Below are 14746 nucleotides of genomic sequence, written 5' to 3'. Positions count from 1 at the left end.
CATGAAATCAGTATAATTTGGTTGTTGACTTGAAAGTCATCAAATATCTCAAAACTTGCAAGACATAAGAGCAACTTCTATTTTGAATGTAGTTGAAAAACAAATAAAACAACCCACTATAGGGAGGTTTGGACAAAAATAATTACAAACGGGCCAATCATCCTTTTCCCTTTTATCCCTTCAGATCCGACTTTTGTCCATGCTCATCTGATCCCAGACAGCGCTGAAAAGAATGATGATAAGCTCTACTTCTTCTTCCGTGAGAAAGCCTCTGAGGTGGGCCAGAGTCCCATGACGCAGTCCAGGATAGGCCGGATCTGCTTGGTGAGTTATCACACAGGTCCGAAACCACAAGCTGATAATTGCCAGTGAGCTTTAAATAAATCAAAGGGCTTGGTGAGTGTTTGCCTTTGGCCTGTTTTCATTTGCTTTGTCCTCCTTTGAGGGTGGCCATCCAGGATGTTCTGCAATACATGCTCTTCATAGAAAAAGCAAACAAATAAATTAAAAAAATGCAGTAGCCTCCACAGTTATTCACAGCTCTGGTAAAATAAATAAATAAAAAACTTTAAAAAATGTAATCATTTATTGCACTGACATAAACCTAAACTGAATCCAAAACTTTAAAAATATGTATTTTTCAAATCAACAATACAGTTAGTGACTCCCCTAACAATTCTTATATCACATGTGTAATTTTTGCATTTTCATTGAAAAGGATGATTGTCTGCAAATTTTTAATTAATTTCTGTGAGCTACAGATGAGATTGACATAGAGGCATGTTTCTGAGAAATGGTGATGCTATTGAAGTGAGGTTGGTGTGTTTTGATTTTAATAAATCAGGAAAAAGATCCAGGAAAACAGCTACTGACTCTGATGTGGCAACAACTAAAGCTTAAAACAAATGAAACCGATTAACAAATCCTTGTTAATAAAGACTCATTTTGATCTAGCCACAACAGTGATGAGCTCTACTTCTTCTGGATGGATGGATGATAAAAACAAAAAGATGGGGAAAAAAAACACTTATGGAACTTTAATAAAACATAAAATTATTGTGGTCTCTTTTATAATTCTCCCCTAGGAGCACTAATTATTGACCCAGGTGCCATATGTTTGTATTTCTTGGGTAACTGTTTATCAAATTAAAAAAATATTGCTATTGTTATTTATCTTGCCTGCAGGGAGGTGACAGTTTTAATGTTTTGATTAGTCGCACAATTAAGATGACCTGAGTAATTTGCTCAGTGATCTTTAAATCATAAGGAGCAAGGATTTTTTTTTTTTTGTCTTCATAACTCAAGGTAAAAGTTAAAACGATGTGTCTTTTTAATCCTCACAAATCATCCAAGCTGAGCTGAGGTTTATTCCCCGACTCCTTTTTCTCAGGACTTTATGCTTCACCTCAGTAGCACAAGCAGCAGCTGGCTGACCCCTTGTTCAGGCAGATGATGGTGACCATTATTCATGCTAACTTTGGTTAACGGCTGTTTCAGACACCTGTTAGACAGATACTGTTGGAGTCGGCCTGACGAGTGACTCTGGGTGTTTGTTTGGATGTGATTCCTGCAGAACGATGACGGTGGACATTGCTGCCTGGTCAACAAATGGAGCACCTTTCTGAAGGCTCGTCTCATCTGCTCTGTGCCTGGAGTCGACGGCATTGAGACGCACTTTGATGAACTCAGTGAGTCATATTCGTTTTCACTTTTAAAGCTTTCTGTCATCTCTGACTCTCGTAGGTCCATCATCAGTTGTGTAATGCACCTGTTGGCCATTACGTCCAACCTCGCACTTTTTAAACCTATGAGCAAAGTGCCGCTTCATCTTCCTTACAAAGGACGAGTTGCAGCTCAGGCCATTTACAGATTGATTTCTGCAGCTCAGGGGACCTATAATGACTCTGCAGGGAGCCGGAGTGAACCACATATTGAATGTCTCTGACCTCAGAGGAGAACTAGCAGATGGAAAGGGACCATTTATAACCTCAACTTTCAAAATAAAGCTCTGCAGACGGACATATTCAGGACCAATAACTTTATCATTTCTACAGTTTGCTTCACATTTGCTCTGCATAGTTCCAGAGTGATGCTAATTCCCAGTTCCTCCTCAGCGTGTTTCACAATGTTTTCATTTGGGGCTGATGATAACATCATATTGTTCAGAAGCAAAAAGTGCTCCGCCAACCTCTTGCGTACGGCTACGTGATGTAGGTTCAACTGAAGCTCAAACTTTAGGTTGAGACATAGGTGGAACATTTAAGGTTCAACTGTCCTGTTTGCAGAACACACTGATCCATTTATGTTAGTCAAGTGGTTGGAGGACCTACATTTTGGGGAATTTGATCCTGGTTTTCATGCTGTAATAGTCCAACTCTGGGATTTTCCAGGAACTCCGCTTCTTACAACTAATTCAAGCTGGATTAGTCAAATAAAAAAAATTCAGTGAGACAAAATCACCTGGCAGGAACAACTACAGTCTCTGTTGTAGCTTTGCTTTGTGTCCAAGGCGATGGGCACCAGGAAGTCTCTGAGTTCTTGTATTCAGAAATAGAAATATGGTATTTTTATTGTCCCACCATGGGAAAATTCAAGTGTACCATCAACAAGTTAAGAAAAAAAATTGAACAGTAAAGGAAAATATGCAACATAAGATAAATAATATTTAGGATTCAATTATCTTAGATCAATCTAAAATAATGCATCCTTTTAAAGTGGAAGGAAAATTTGATGCCTCTTCACTCTGATACCCTGCAATAAATTGCTGTGCAGCCAGAAATCACCTAATTAGTAATAATAGTCCACCTTAAAATTAGTTAATAATTACAGCCATCCTACAAGATAATTAAACAATAATAAAGATGCAGGAAGCCCATGGTGACTGGAGGAGCTGCAGAAATCCCTAATTCAGGTGGGACAATCTGCAGGGTTAGTTGTGTTTCCACAAATCTACCCTTTCTGGGAGAGTGACAAGAAGAAAGTAATTCTTGAAGGAAGTAAAAAATATAATAAAAAAATATATATTTTCAAATTTCTACAGGCTACAAACATGTTCTGATCAGATGAGAACAAACTTAAACGTTCTGCTCCATGCGGAAAATTGTTGTGTGCGTCACTATAAATGGCAACAAACAAGAAGAACTGTAACTGTGGTGAAAGGCGGTTCTGCAAGGTATCCACTCAGTGGGAGTGAATATGCAAACCACACTTTACAGATTTGTATTTAGCAAATATTTTTAAAACCTTTTCACTCGTATCATCTTCCTTTCATTTCAATTTCAAGCACTGCTCACGTTAGTCTAGCACATAATTCCCAATAGCAAACATTACAAACTTATAATGTTGTAATGTGAAGAAGCATTACAACTTTTGTATTTAAACTGACAAGTCACCATCAGACAGATGTAACAAACCACAATCAGAAACGGTTTCTAAATAGCTGAGAATTCAATATTTAGTAGCATCTCGTACTCGTGCTGTAATGGAGTTCTGCAGATGGTCTTTATGCAGTAAGAGCACTCTGTGTGACAAAAAGCACTCTGGTGTCAGTGTTGCTGTAGTTTTAGTGGTGCCGCTTGGCGGTTGCAGCCTACAAGCAGATCAGCACTCGCGGTGAGGTTAATGTGCGTCCTGAGGTGCAGCGTAACAGCCCACAGCACCACGGCCATTTTTACCACAAACCACAGTCGGTCTGGGAGAAATGTACTGCTGGTCCCGATTGGAGCCCAGCAGAGGCATCGGAGTGCTTAGATGAGGACTCAGGGGGGGACAGAGTGGGGCGAGGTTTACCAGATGAGAAAGGATTCAGTGGTTTGCCAGAGGAGAGGACGACTGCTAAGGGACAGACAGGCAAGCAGATGCAAAAGAGATGAAAATGCTTGCTGGAGTAAAACAAGAATGAATTTATGGGACGTTAAGTTTTACACTCTTTTTTTTTTTGTAGCGCAATAATAACAGAAGCCTTATTTCCACATGTTTTGGATATCAGGGCTGTGTGCAGAGCCCAACATTTCTTAACACTCATGTTGCTTTATAAATTAAATTCAGTGGGATATTTTAACACCTTAGGCTATGTTTTTAAAAGGATAACTTTTTTATTATTGCTCCTCTCTTTTGTCCTCATGTAACATCTATTTCAGTTCATCTCTTTGTATTAATGTATTTCCAGTAATTAGTGACATTTCCCAGCATGCATGTTGCTCAGAGGGCCTCAAAGTCTCTGTCTCCTCTGACACATCAGAAACAAAAGTCAGAATGATGCAACTTGTTCCCAGTTCTCTGCTGATTTATTTCTTTTCTCGCTTTCCATAGCCAGGGGCTCTGTCAGACTGGCGTCAGATGGGTTATGACTCTCTGCTTTGCTTGCCAAAAGTTAATTTTCGCTTTAGTGAGCAGACATTACCTGTCATTCTGTATCCTGGGACGTTGGCATAGTTTTTCGTTTCAGAAACAATTTCAAACATTTGATCAAAGGAGGGCTTGTTTATCTTTAAAACTGTACACAACATATTTTCTCATGCAAGCAATTTGAATTTATGCTCCTTGTTTATTGAATCTTTGCTGATTAAAGCCAAAGGCATATGGATTAAGTTTCAGTCAGATATAAAATACATTCAGGTTATTTGAGATACTTTTTTTTTTGTTCTGCTTGGGGAACATTTCTCATTTTTTTTAGTCTTTCCAATCCCCTGAAAAAAAAAAAGCATTTATAAACGGGAGACTCATGTTTCCCTAGTTTTCAATGTAATGGTGTTTTTTATTAACTGTAAACTACCAGGTAATATTGTTGTGGGCTTTTTAAGCTGAACTCTTCCCTGTGAAGCAAAACAATAAATGAACTGGTGTGTGCATAGCCTGTCTACTTTAAATGTATTTCACTTTTCCTCTGCTTTGTTATTTCTTGCTCGTTTTCTCTCATGAAAACATTAGAGGATACACACTGCACACCGTTGCCATGGCCCCATAGTCCCCGTATTGCATATGGCTCCTATTAAAGTCATGTTTCAGCAGACATCTCCGTTTCACTCCTATTCCCCACTGAGACCGGAGCAGTGTAGCTCCAGGTTTGGAAGAGTTTAGATTCAGGATCTCGCTGAGTCTCTGGAAACCACAATTCACGGGGAGCTCATTCTTAGCAAACCCCCCTCAAAGGAAGCAAAATGTCTCCATATGTCACAATTAGGATTTCTTGGGTTTGGAAGTGATCTTAAAGTCTCAAGATCATTTAATATGAGACACTAATATTTTCCTTTCTGTGAAAGAAATGTCTGACCTTGTTTAATTTGAATTTGAAAGAGGGTTAAATTCAGTGCGGCACAAATCCCAGGAAGCGATCTACATTTGTGTTTATAGATCGAAATCACATTTTGAACTATGAATGCTTATTGTGAATTAGTAACTTTTCATAATTTACGGATGTGACTAATTAATGTGTAATTCATGTGACTGTCTACAGGGGACGTGTATATCCAACCAACCCAAGACACGAGGAACCCAGTCATCTATGGAGTCTTCTCGGTTTCAGGGTGAGTAATGGCTTTTTTTAACTCTAATTTCAGTGTGAATGTTAGGTGTGTTTTAATGTCTGTCATTTGCACTCAGCCGCAAGGTGTCTGCTCTTTGTAATGTTATGAATCTGTATTGGTTTGTAAGAATCCGCCTACAAACAGGAGACTGAAAAGTGAATGTTCAGCCCAGAGGGAGACGCCGTCCGCTGAGAGTCTTTCATAGAGACAGTCGGGTTTGATAGCAGGTTGTAGGTCACTGGAGGTGGACAGTGTTGTTGGGTTTTATAGATTATAGACCCAGACATTAACTATAGGATTTCCGAGAAGTTGCGAACATTTCTAAATTCATTCAGCATGTTGGATAACAACGGTTGAAAGCTCAAAAGAATAAAAAATTAAGCATCGCTGTTTCTTGTTGTCTTTTGAAAGTCTTACTCTCGATAACTCTCTTGCTGTCTCAAGAATTCAAACATTTTGTCATTTTTAAAAAATTACAATTTCCTTTTAATTCTCTTTGAACATCTCTTTGGTTCCTCTGATTAAATTTGTTATCACCTTACTGGCGACAAAAATGACCAATTTGGAGTTTTCTGTCTTCAGTGACAGCCTGTTTAAAGACCTAATAGTGCTTACTATGATCCATTCACTGACATTTTTCCAGGTTTTTCAGTTTTTGACTGAATAAACAAAGACTTGTCCAATTTCAGTCAGTCGCCGGCTTCCCAGTGCATCTCTAGTTTTCTGCTGACCTGACATATTGAATGTATCATTTATGTCAGTATTGTTTATGTGACATTTAACAGTGAGCACTTAATGCAAGGCCATGAGAAAAAGCTTTGACTACCTCTATCCACTTATTGGTTATCTATATAGGCAAAATGGCATAATGTGTAATGCTATATAATGGTATAATGTCTGTGAAAACCTTTCAGTGATTAGTCATAGTCGGGTCAAAATTAAGTTTCTCTTCAATTGTTCCAGTAGGTTTTTCTAATGTAGGTAAGATACTGACTACTCATTCATTACCTCACTTCCAAAAATACACACTAACTCTTTGAGATCTGTAAACTGAGATTCTGTCAGCACACAGGTCAAGAAAGGTGTTCGCAAAGTCATAATAAATGCGTTTTGATTAATGTGTTGGAGAAAGAAATACTGTTATTGTTGCAATCGCCATTATAGCCATTGAGAGCGTTTAAGCCCAGCTGATAGAAGCACATGTGGTGCTAATGATAGGGGCTCATGACATGAGCTGCAAACATACCACACTGCTCTGCAGCAGTGAGAGCCTGTATTCTGGTGATTCTTTGGGATACGTGGGTGTTTGTATGTCAGTATGTCAGACAACTTGTCTCTGCTTGAGTCAGTCTGAGTGGCTGTGCATCGTGATGTTTCAACAAGTTCCTGCAAATGGAGGCAGCCTGAATATGTGGAAGAAAGTCAGATTGAGAAGCCACAGAGATACCTTGCAGCAATTACCTCGGGGTGTGAGTTAATCTGCATCCTGTCTTGATAATATCTTTGCAATAACTTGTGCTAATCTGTCCTCCTGCAGGTCTGTGTTCAAAGGCTCGGCAGTGTGCGTCTACTCCATGGCCGACATCCGTATGGTCTTCAATGGGCCGTTTGCCCACAAAGAAGGGCCCAACTACCAGTGGGTGGCGTACACTGGGAAAATTCCCTACCCTCGACCTGGCACTGTGAGTTCAAAAATAAAGAAAATCAATGTCCATGATATAAACCGCACTCATGGGGAAATAAAGCAAATGTCAGAGGAGCAGATTTGACATTAAAATGTTCCATCTGTCAATAGTGTCCTGGAGGTACTTTCACTCCCAACATGAAATCCACAAAGGATTACCCAGATGAGGTTATCAACTTCATGAGAAACCACCCCACCATGTACAACGCCGTTTACCCGGTGCACAAGCGCCCCCTGGTGGTCAGAACCAACGTGGACTACGAGTTCACCACAATTGCTGTCGACCAAGTGAGAGCGGCTGATGGGAGCTATGAGGTGCTCTTCCTGGGAACAGGTCAGTGCTGTGAGACCAGAACATTTAAAAGTTACTGTACAAAAGATACATTGTTGAATGGAGTTTTGTGTTTATCATAAATGTTTCCAGTAAAGCTGTTTCCAGTGGAAGGTTTTATAATATGAATTGATATGTTTGGTTCTTCAGATCGTGGGACGGTGCAGAAAGTCATCGTGTTGCCAAGAGACGACTTGCAAACAGAGGAGCTGGTTCTGGAGGAGGTGGAGGTGTTCAAGGTCAGTCAAAATAAAACTGATCCAACAGCTCCTCTTTTATTTGTCTTATTTTATACAAAGGTATTGGTCAGGCTTTTCCTGACCGATTTTGATTTTTAGTTTTCTTTGACATCTGACTGGCTAATCGAGGCTTTGACCACTCGTCTTTTGTTCAAAGGACTGCTAAATAGAGAATAATGTGCTGCAGATTATTTAAAGAGGATATACAGTTACTCATTTCTTTTAAACAGTGTGCTATTTAAAAAAAATTACAATATTATTATTTTGCAAATTTGTCCTTTATTGTATGATCTCTTATTCTTTTCTTATTTTTCTATTTATAATTTACCTAGGTTTGGCAGGAGATTTTCTACTATTTTGAAACAATTTCTTCTGTTATATGCTTTGACATGTTTGGCAACTTTTTTCTGTTTTTTCTTACTTTGTGTTTATGTAAAAATTTCATCTGCCACTTCAGGTTCCCACCCCAATCACCACCATGAAGATTTCATCTAAACGGGTAAGTTACCACTAGTTTAATTGATTTTGCTTTTGCTGGGACAGCTTAATCTGAGCCTAAGTATTTTTATTCATCCAATTGATTTAGTGGGAGCTATCTATCGGATTTATTTAATTTCCAAAATTATTCTGTTCTAAGCCATTAGAAACATGACTTATGAAATAAATTTTAAATGTCAGAATAAGACATTTGCTGGGATATTTGCAACCATTTTACTATAAAATGTGTTTATAAAATGTTTTAAAACTCTCCAATACATAAATTGCAGAATTTATTTTTTATAGTAATTTAACGTTTAAATTTATTGGTTAAATAAATGAGGGATCCACACATATAGATGGTTTGAATTATTCAAACCATCTATATTGTTGCCTTTACTTTTGTGTTAAAAAAAACAGACTTTTTTTGTCTGTTTTCAATAATATTGACTGCTGATGTTGTTTGTGTCGTCATTGTACCCTTTCTCACATTATTATTGGTTATGTTAATACACTCAGCTCTTTTAATGTTTTGTGGATCGGAAGCTGAAAAGTTTTACAACCACTGATTAATTAAATCCAAACTACTACTGTTGCTACTTCTCACCAGTTCTGTTTTTTTTTTTTTTATAGCAACAACTATATGTGGGGTCTGTCCTGGGTGTGACCCACCTGGCTCTGCACCGCTGTGACGTGTACGGCGAGGCCTGCGCTGACTGCTGCCTGGCCCGGGACCCGTACTGCGCCTGGGACGGCAAGTCCTGCTCCAGATACTCTGCCTCACAGAAAAGGTGAGACCGAGACAGCCTGGACGTTTACATCCTCAGGCTCACATTATCTCTGTGGATCATTGTAGAACAGGATATTTTAGACGCTAAGCTTTATTTTCGGCTGTTGATTCGATCTCCCAGACGGAGCCGTCGACAGGACGTAAAGTATGGAAACCCGATCCGCCAGTGCAGAGGTTACAACTCGAATGGTAAGTTTCTCCGTGGTACAAGATGGATTTGTGATGCAGTTTTCAGTACAAAAGCATTAAGCAAACGTCTTCCGCATGTTTCACAGCAAATAAGAATACGCTGGAAACGGTTCAGTACGGAGTGGAGGGAAGCACAACCTTCTTGGAGTGCCAGGCTCGTTCTCCTCACGTCTCTCTGAAGTGGCACCTGCAGAAGGAAAACAGCGACAGGAGAAAAGAGGTGATTCATTTTGTTTCTTGTACAACAGATGTTGACTGATGTCATGTAAAAATAGTAAATGGATCTTTTACACTTTATATGCTAATTGTCTTATTTCACCAATAGTCCATAATTAATTGAACCATCAGTCATTATGACAGGATAAGGTATGAAAACTGGCAACAGATTTGTGATTCAGAATTTTTTTTTCTAGGTTTATTTTCTTTTTGGCTTATATGTAAATTGCAACGTGAGATGGAAAACGAGCACTTCATATGAAAAACCACCCCCAGTGTAAAACATGGCGGTGGCAGTATCAGGCTGTGGGGATGCTTTTCTTTAGCAGGAACAGACGAGCTGGTCAGAGTTGACTGGCGCTAAAAACAGTCCTGGAAGAAAACTTGTTAAAGGCCACAAAAGGCTGTGGACTGAGGCAACCGGTCACAAAAACCAAAACTTACAGTCAGAGTTGCACTAAAACACCTAAGATCAAAGCATATTCCTGTTAACAATTGGGTGTAAATTGATGTTCACATATGTTCATTTTCCAGTCTGAACGAGCTAGAGCTATTTTCCAAAGATGGGCAAAATTTTAAAAAATGTCATAGATGCAAAGATGTGTAAAATCCTAATAAAATACTTTTATATTCTAGTTTGCTTTTGGAAATCATTGTATTCTTTTACCTTTTTAACTGATAATTAAATATTCTGTGCTGCTTTGTCCGTGTCTTTCCTTAAGCTGTAAAACTTCCCTCCCTGTGCACTCCAGATTCGCTCAGAAGGTCGCATCCTGAAAACCGATCAGGGCCTCCTAATCCGCTCGCTGCAGTCCTCCGACGGCGGCATCTACCACTGCACGTCCACTGAGAAGAACTTCAAGCACACCCTGGTGAAGCTGCAGCTAGTCGTCCTCTCCAGCCGCACGGTCAACAACGTCCTGGTGGATACGGGCAACCCAGCCCTCCCCCAAATTCAGTCCAGCGCCTGGACCCCGAGCGTTGGGCAGTACAAGGACCTGCTGACCATCCTCAGCCAGCCGGAGATGGGGCTGATCAACCAGTACTGCAAGGACTACTGGCAGCACGGGGACGACGGGCTCGGGGACGGCAAAGCTAAAAGCCTGAAGGAGCTGAAGGAGCAGAAGAAGCCTCGCAACCGCCGGCATCACGACGACCAGACGAATCCAGTTGAGACATGAAAAGTTTGGGTTTTCATCCTGTCGCGTTCAAACAGCACCATTTGTCTACCTTCTAGTTTCTCCTCACAACCCTCCATTTAAGGGAAATGACTCCATTTAACAGACCCTGCAACAGAAAGCATCATTTGTATGTGACTGTTGGAAGAACAAACACAATATTTATTGTCGGTTGTACAAAGTAATTCTTTATACCTATCTAGAAAACATGTTTTTTGTGAATAGATCTGTGCAAATATTGTTATATTATTATTATTGTTATTATAATTATTAGTGTTATTGTTTATGACATTGTGTTATTATGTTGGGAATATCTTTGTTTGGTGTTTTTCTTTTTTTCTTTTCTTTTTTTTTTTTTTAAATAGCAACTAATACTCTGGACTTTAACGGTGTCCAGACAAGGACTGGAGTGGATGAGCTTCCCATTTCTCTGCAATTATGTCGGATCAATTGACTGCTGGCAGTATCTAAATCCAGATTTACACCAGAAAAGCCTGGCACTTGTTGGTTAATCTCACCTGGACAGTCATTGCAAAGGTGGACACTATTGTACTGTAAATAAAGCAGGGACAACGCCATTGACGATGGTAGGAATGCCGACAAGCTGCAGCTGCAACAGCACATCACAAACTCCCAGGAACGTGAATTTTAAGCTCTTTCACAGAAGGTCGACGGACCTAAGGTGACAATTTCAAACTGCACCGTTCATATTCTTCCATGTTTAGTTGCTGCCAAGTGTTTTTGTTTGTATGTAAGCATCACATCTCAGTGTTGTGTTCTCGGCATCTTGTTATAAGCTGTTTATCTTTGGAGGAAGGGTTCTTTTAACGAAACGGAAGTGGAAAACAGAACATTGCCTTCTCTTCTCTCTCTGTGGAGATGAGTTATTCCAGCAGGCAGCTAAATGTGAGTCTGTGATTTAAAACAAAATATATATACATATATATATTAGAGAAAGCACCTTTTGTTGCCAGATTGGTGATTTTTTTTTTAAATAAATCTTGGAAAAAGTTTGTTTCTAAACATATTAAACACCCTATAAACTACAATGCTGTGGAAAAAGTATTTGCTCACTTTGTGATATTTTGTCACTTAGAGATTTCTGATTGTCAATTAGTTTTTAACATCAGCTACAAATCTGCGGAGTAAATACAACATGCACTTTTCAAGTGGTTACTTCATTTATGGATTACTTTAGATAAAGTGAAGGAAAAATCTATCTAAACTCACCTGACCTTTGATGAATATAATCAGTCTATTACATCTGTGTGGAGAAGATTCGGAAACACTTTTTGTTTAAATTCGGCCACATTGTCACATTATTTTTATCAGATTTATGTCCAGATTTGACAAAGATACTCCAAAAAACTTCCTAATTTTTGAGTCTTTGAGAGATGCAGTTGTTGGTGTCTATTGGACCATTGTTCAGTTGTACGACTCGAGTGCTTGAGCTTAAGTTTTTAAAGGTTTTCTCATAGTGAGTTAAACCTTTTATTTCATCAATTATAGAAAAGTTCTTGAGTAGCAACACACTGAAGTGAAGTTTTTGGTGCTTGTTTTGGTACCTCCTGGATGACTGATTGATTAGGTCAGCCATTCATCCATGTTTTCTCCATGTGTGGATAGTGGCTTTGACATTTGTTTATTAGAGTCCAAAAGACTTCAGAATAGCTTCATAAGTTTCCAAAATGATAGGAAGCAAAGTTATTGACATTTGTTTGTCCTTGAATATCTTTAGCTCAGGGCAGGATGTTTTTTGTTTTTTGTTTTTTCTGGCCTACTTCAAAACAAAACAAGTTCTTTTGTAATTTTTGGCCCTGCATAACTTTCAGTAATCACAACCTGGGTGTGACTAGGGATTTTGCACTCACCTCTCCAAAATATGTCAATTACACTTTATTAAGGGCATAGAGCAATGTTATTATTTTGTCACACAGAGCCAGGTTGTTTTGAATAGATTTTTCTCTTTATCAAATTAAATATCCATAAATCCACTGTCTATTCTCGCTTGCTTTTGCAATATCCCCATCAGTCATTGGGCGAAAGGCAAGGTTCACCCTGGAATGGTCATCATTACACCATTACAGAGAAACGCACAGAACTAACGACCATGCTTACACACAGTTATGCCTAAAAGCAATTTAGAGAAACCTGTTTACCCAAGAGTCATGTTTTTGGACTTTAAGAGTACCTGGAGAGAAGCTCCACTTGCATAGGGAGAACAGAAAGACTCCAGGCCAGGACGTAAACACAGGACCTTTTTGCTCCAAGGCAACAGCGCTATCAACCTCAACAAAACTGCTTAATGATCAGAAAAAGATCATACTTTTTCACAGCACTGTCGTTTTTGTTTTTTTCCATTCCTTCCATTTGTATGTAAATATTGATGAAATTAATGTAATCAGTCTATACAAGTGTGCAGATTTATAGTGCTATGATGACTGGTGCTGTACTTCATGTATCATCTGGTTACCAGAGAGCTCCTGCTGCTCTACTTGTCCTGGTACAGAGCCATCCTTTATTACTGGTGCCACAGACTTCACACCAACTATGGAAACGAACACCTTTACACAGTAAACACCATGATAACTTGCCAAACCTGAAGAAAAAAACTATACCACAGTCTTCAGACAGTGAATTTTAAATGTGCATGGCATGTACAGTGTATGTATGTAGTGTTTTGTCTAAACTGTTGCTGTGGATGTCTTTTTATTGTGGGAGTTCGGATCCTTTTTGTTTTGGGAAATGCTGAAAGATCAGAAAGGCTGATTTCATCTTTGAGTTCTCCTTGTCAGACATAAGAAGTAGAGGAAGAAAACAGGTTTGCATAAATTTCTACTGTGGGAATCTGTTTTCTCTGTATGACAGCTCTGTGAGGTAATGTACAATAAGCACACTTTGTGGTAATGTAATGCCTTGTAAAAACTACTATCTTTTCTTCCTCATCAATGTTGCTAACTAATAAATTAAAGCTCTATATTTTATAATAACAAGTGTTCTCCTTTGTTAAGTCTGCATGGTGATTTTAGAGCACTTAATTTTTTAGCAAAGCAATTAAAATTCTTCCAAGTATGTTAACATTAAGAATTAATCAAATCCATTATCAATCTAAGGGATAAATTTATGTTTATATTGAGTGATTTTTAACAAACATTTAAAAAAGAATCAGCAAACGTTTGTACAGTATATTTCTTAATATTAGGATTTATTTAGGATCAATCAAGACTAATTACAACTTTATTATGAATCAAATTACATGTATTTAATCATGATTACTTGACTGCATTTTGTGGACTTCCTGACTGCAAATAATTACATTAGTCCAAGAACAAATGTATGTATCATGTGGTTGCCTGTACTACTTTTTCATCGTCAATAGCAGACAGAGTATTTCTAATTTTGGCAATATTAGAGAAAGAAGGAATCCTTCAAACATGTTTGGTATGGGATTTAAATGACATACCTTGGTTAAAAATAACACAGAGTTTATTTACTTTAAGAGTCAATTTGATGCCATCAGTTATCAATGGATTGACTCAGTAGTTTCTCTTTCAAAGACTCTGGTCCAACAATGACACTTTCTGTCTTGTCACAATTTAAAATTTACAGTGGACAAGATTGTATCCAAACAAAATGGGGTTAGAAGTAAAAAATTACCTCAAAAGAGAAGCAAATATGTTTACAATCAAATTGCATCTACACCCAGTTACAGATGCTCTACGTTTTGATCCTGTGTATGCCTTCTAATCCAGGCGCTAGAGTTAACACAATAATTTCACTATTTTTCAGTTCCTGAGCGTGTAATGAAATATGATGCTGTGATCACGAACGTACACTCATGCCGCATCTTCGTGCACACAGAACTGAAAGTGTGAGTGGATTAGGCTCCTTAACCAGCTTCAGATTTAGGTCAATGAGATCTGTCTGGTGAAACTGCAAAGCTCTTTAAGCACTTCAGGACTCACCCTTCAGGCTGTCGGATCTGATGAGGAATGTTTGGACCCATCTTTGCATTTTTGTGTGCATATGTCTGTGTTTAGACTACAGGTTGATGGTCTTGACATGCATTTCCTGATTTAGTGTTGGTTCTAACAGTCTCATCACATTCTCATCCCTC

At 38.6% G+C, this 14746-nt stretch overlaps 1 protein-coding gene across 2 annotated transcripts in view; it reads left to right on the top strand.

Moving 5' to 3' along the window:
* Positions 1-13622, top strand: part of sema3fa (sema domain, immunoglobulin domain (Ig), short basic domain, secreted, (semaphorin) 3Fa) — a 54336-nt gene extending 40714 nt beyond the window's left edge. For both annotated transcript variants that reach the window (XM_008408702.3, XM_008408701.3), the window contains 11 exons: positions 185-324; positions 1574-1688; positions 5456-5525; positions 7063-7207; positions 7321-7543; positions 7691-7779; positions 8237-8278; positions 8890-9047; positions 9168-9235; positions 9322-9455; positions 10204-13622. In XM_008408702.3, the coding sequence (XP_008406924.1) occupies positions 185-324; positions 1574-1688; positions 5456-5525; positions 7063-7207; positions 7321-7543; positions 7691-7779; positions 8237-8278; positions 8890-9047; positions 9168-9235; positions 9322-9455; positions 10204-10632 (1613 nt within the window). In that variant the 3' untranslated portion in view covers positions 10633-13622. The remainder of the gene's footprint in view (positions 1-184; positions 325-1573; positions 1689-5455; positions 5526-7062; positions 7208-7320; positions 7544-7690; positions 7780-8236; positions 8279-8889; positions 9048-9167; positions 9236-9321; positions 9456-10203) is intronic.
* The last annotated feature ends 1124 nt before the right edge of the window (positions 13623-14746 follow it).

This window comes from Poecilia reticulata, chromosome 5, assembly GCF_904066995.2.
Source record: "Poecilia reticulata chromosome 5, P_reticulata-male-v2, whole genome shotgun sequence".
Lineage (NCBI taxonomy): Eukaryota > Metazoa > Chordata > Actinopteri > Cyprinodontiformes > Poeciliidae > Poecilia > Poecilia reticulata.
The sequence above is the reverse complement of the archived record's forward strand: the minus strand, read 5'-3'. Positions and strand labels throughout refer to the sequence as shown.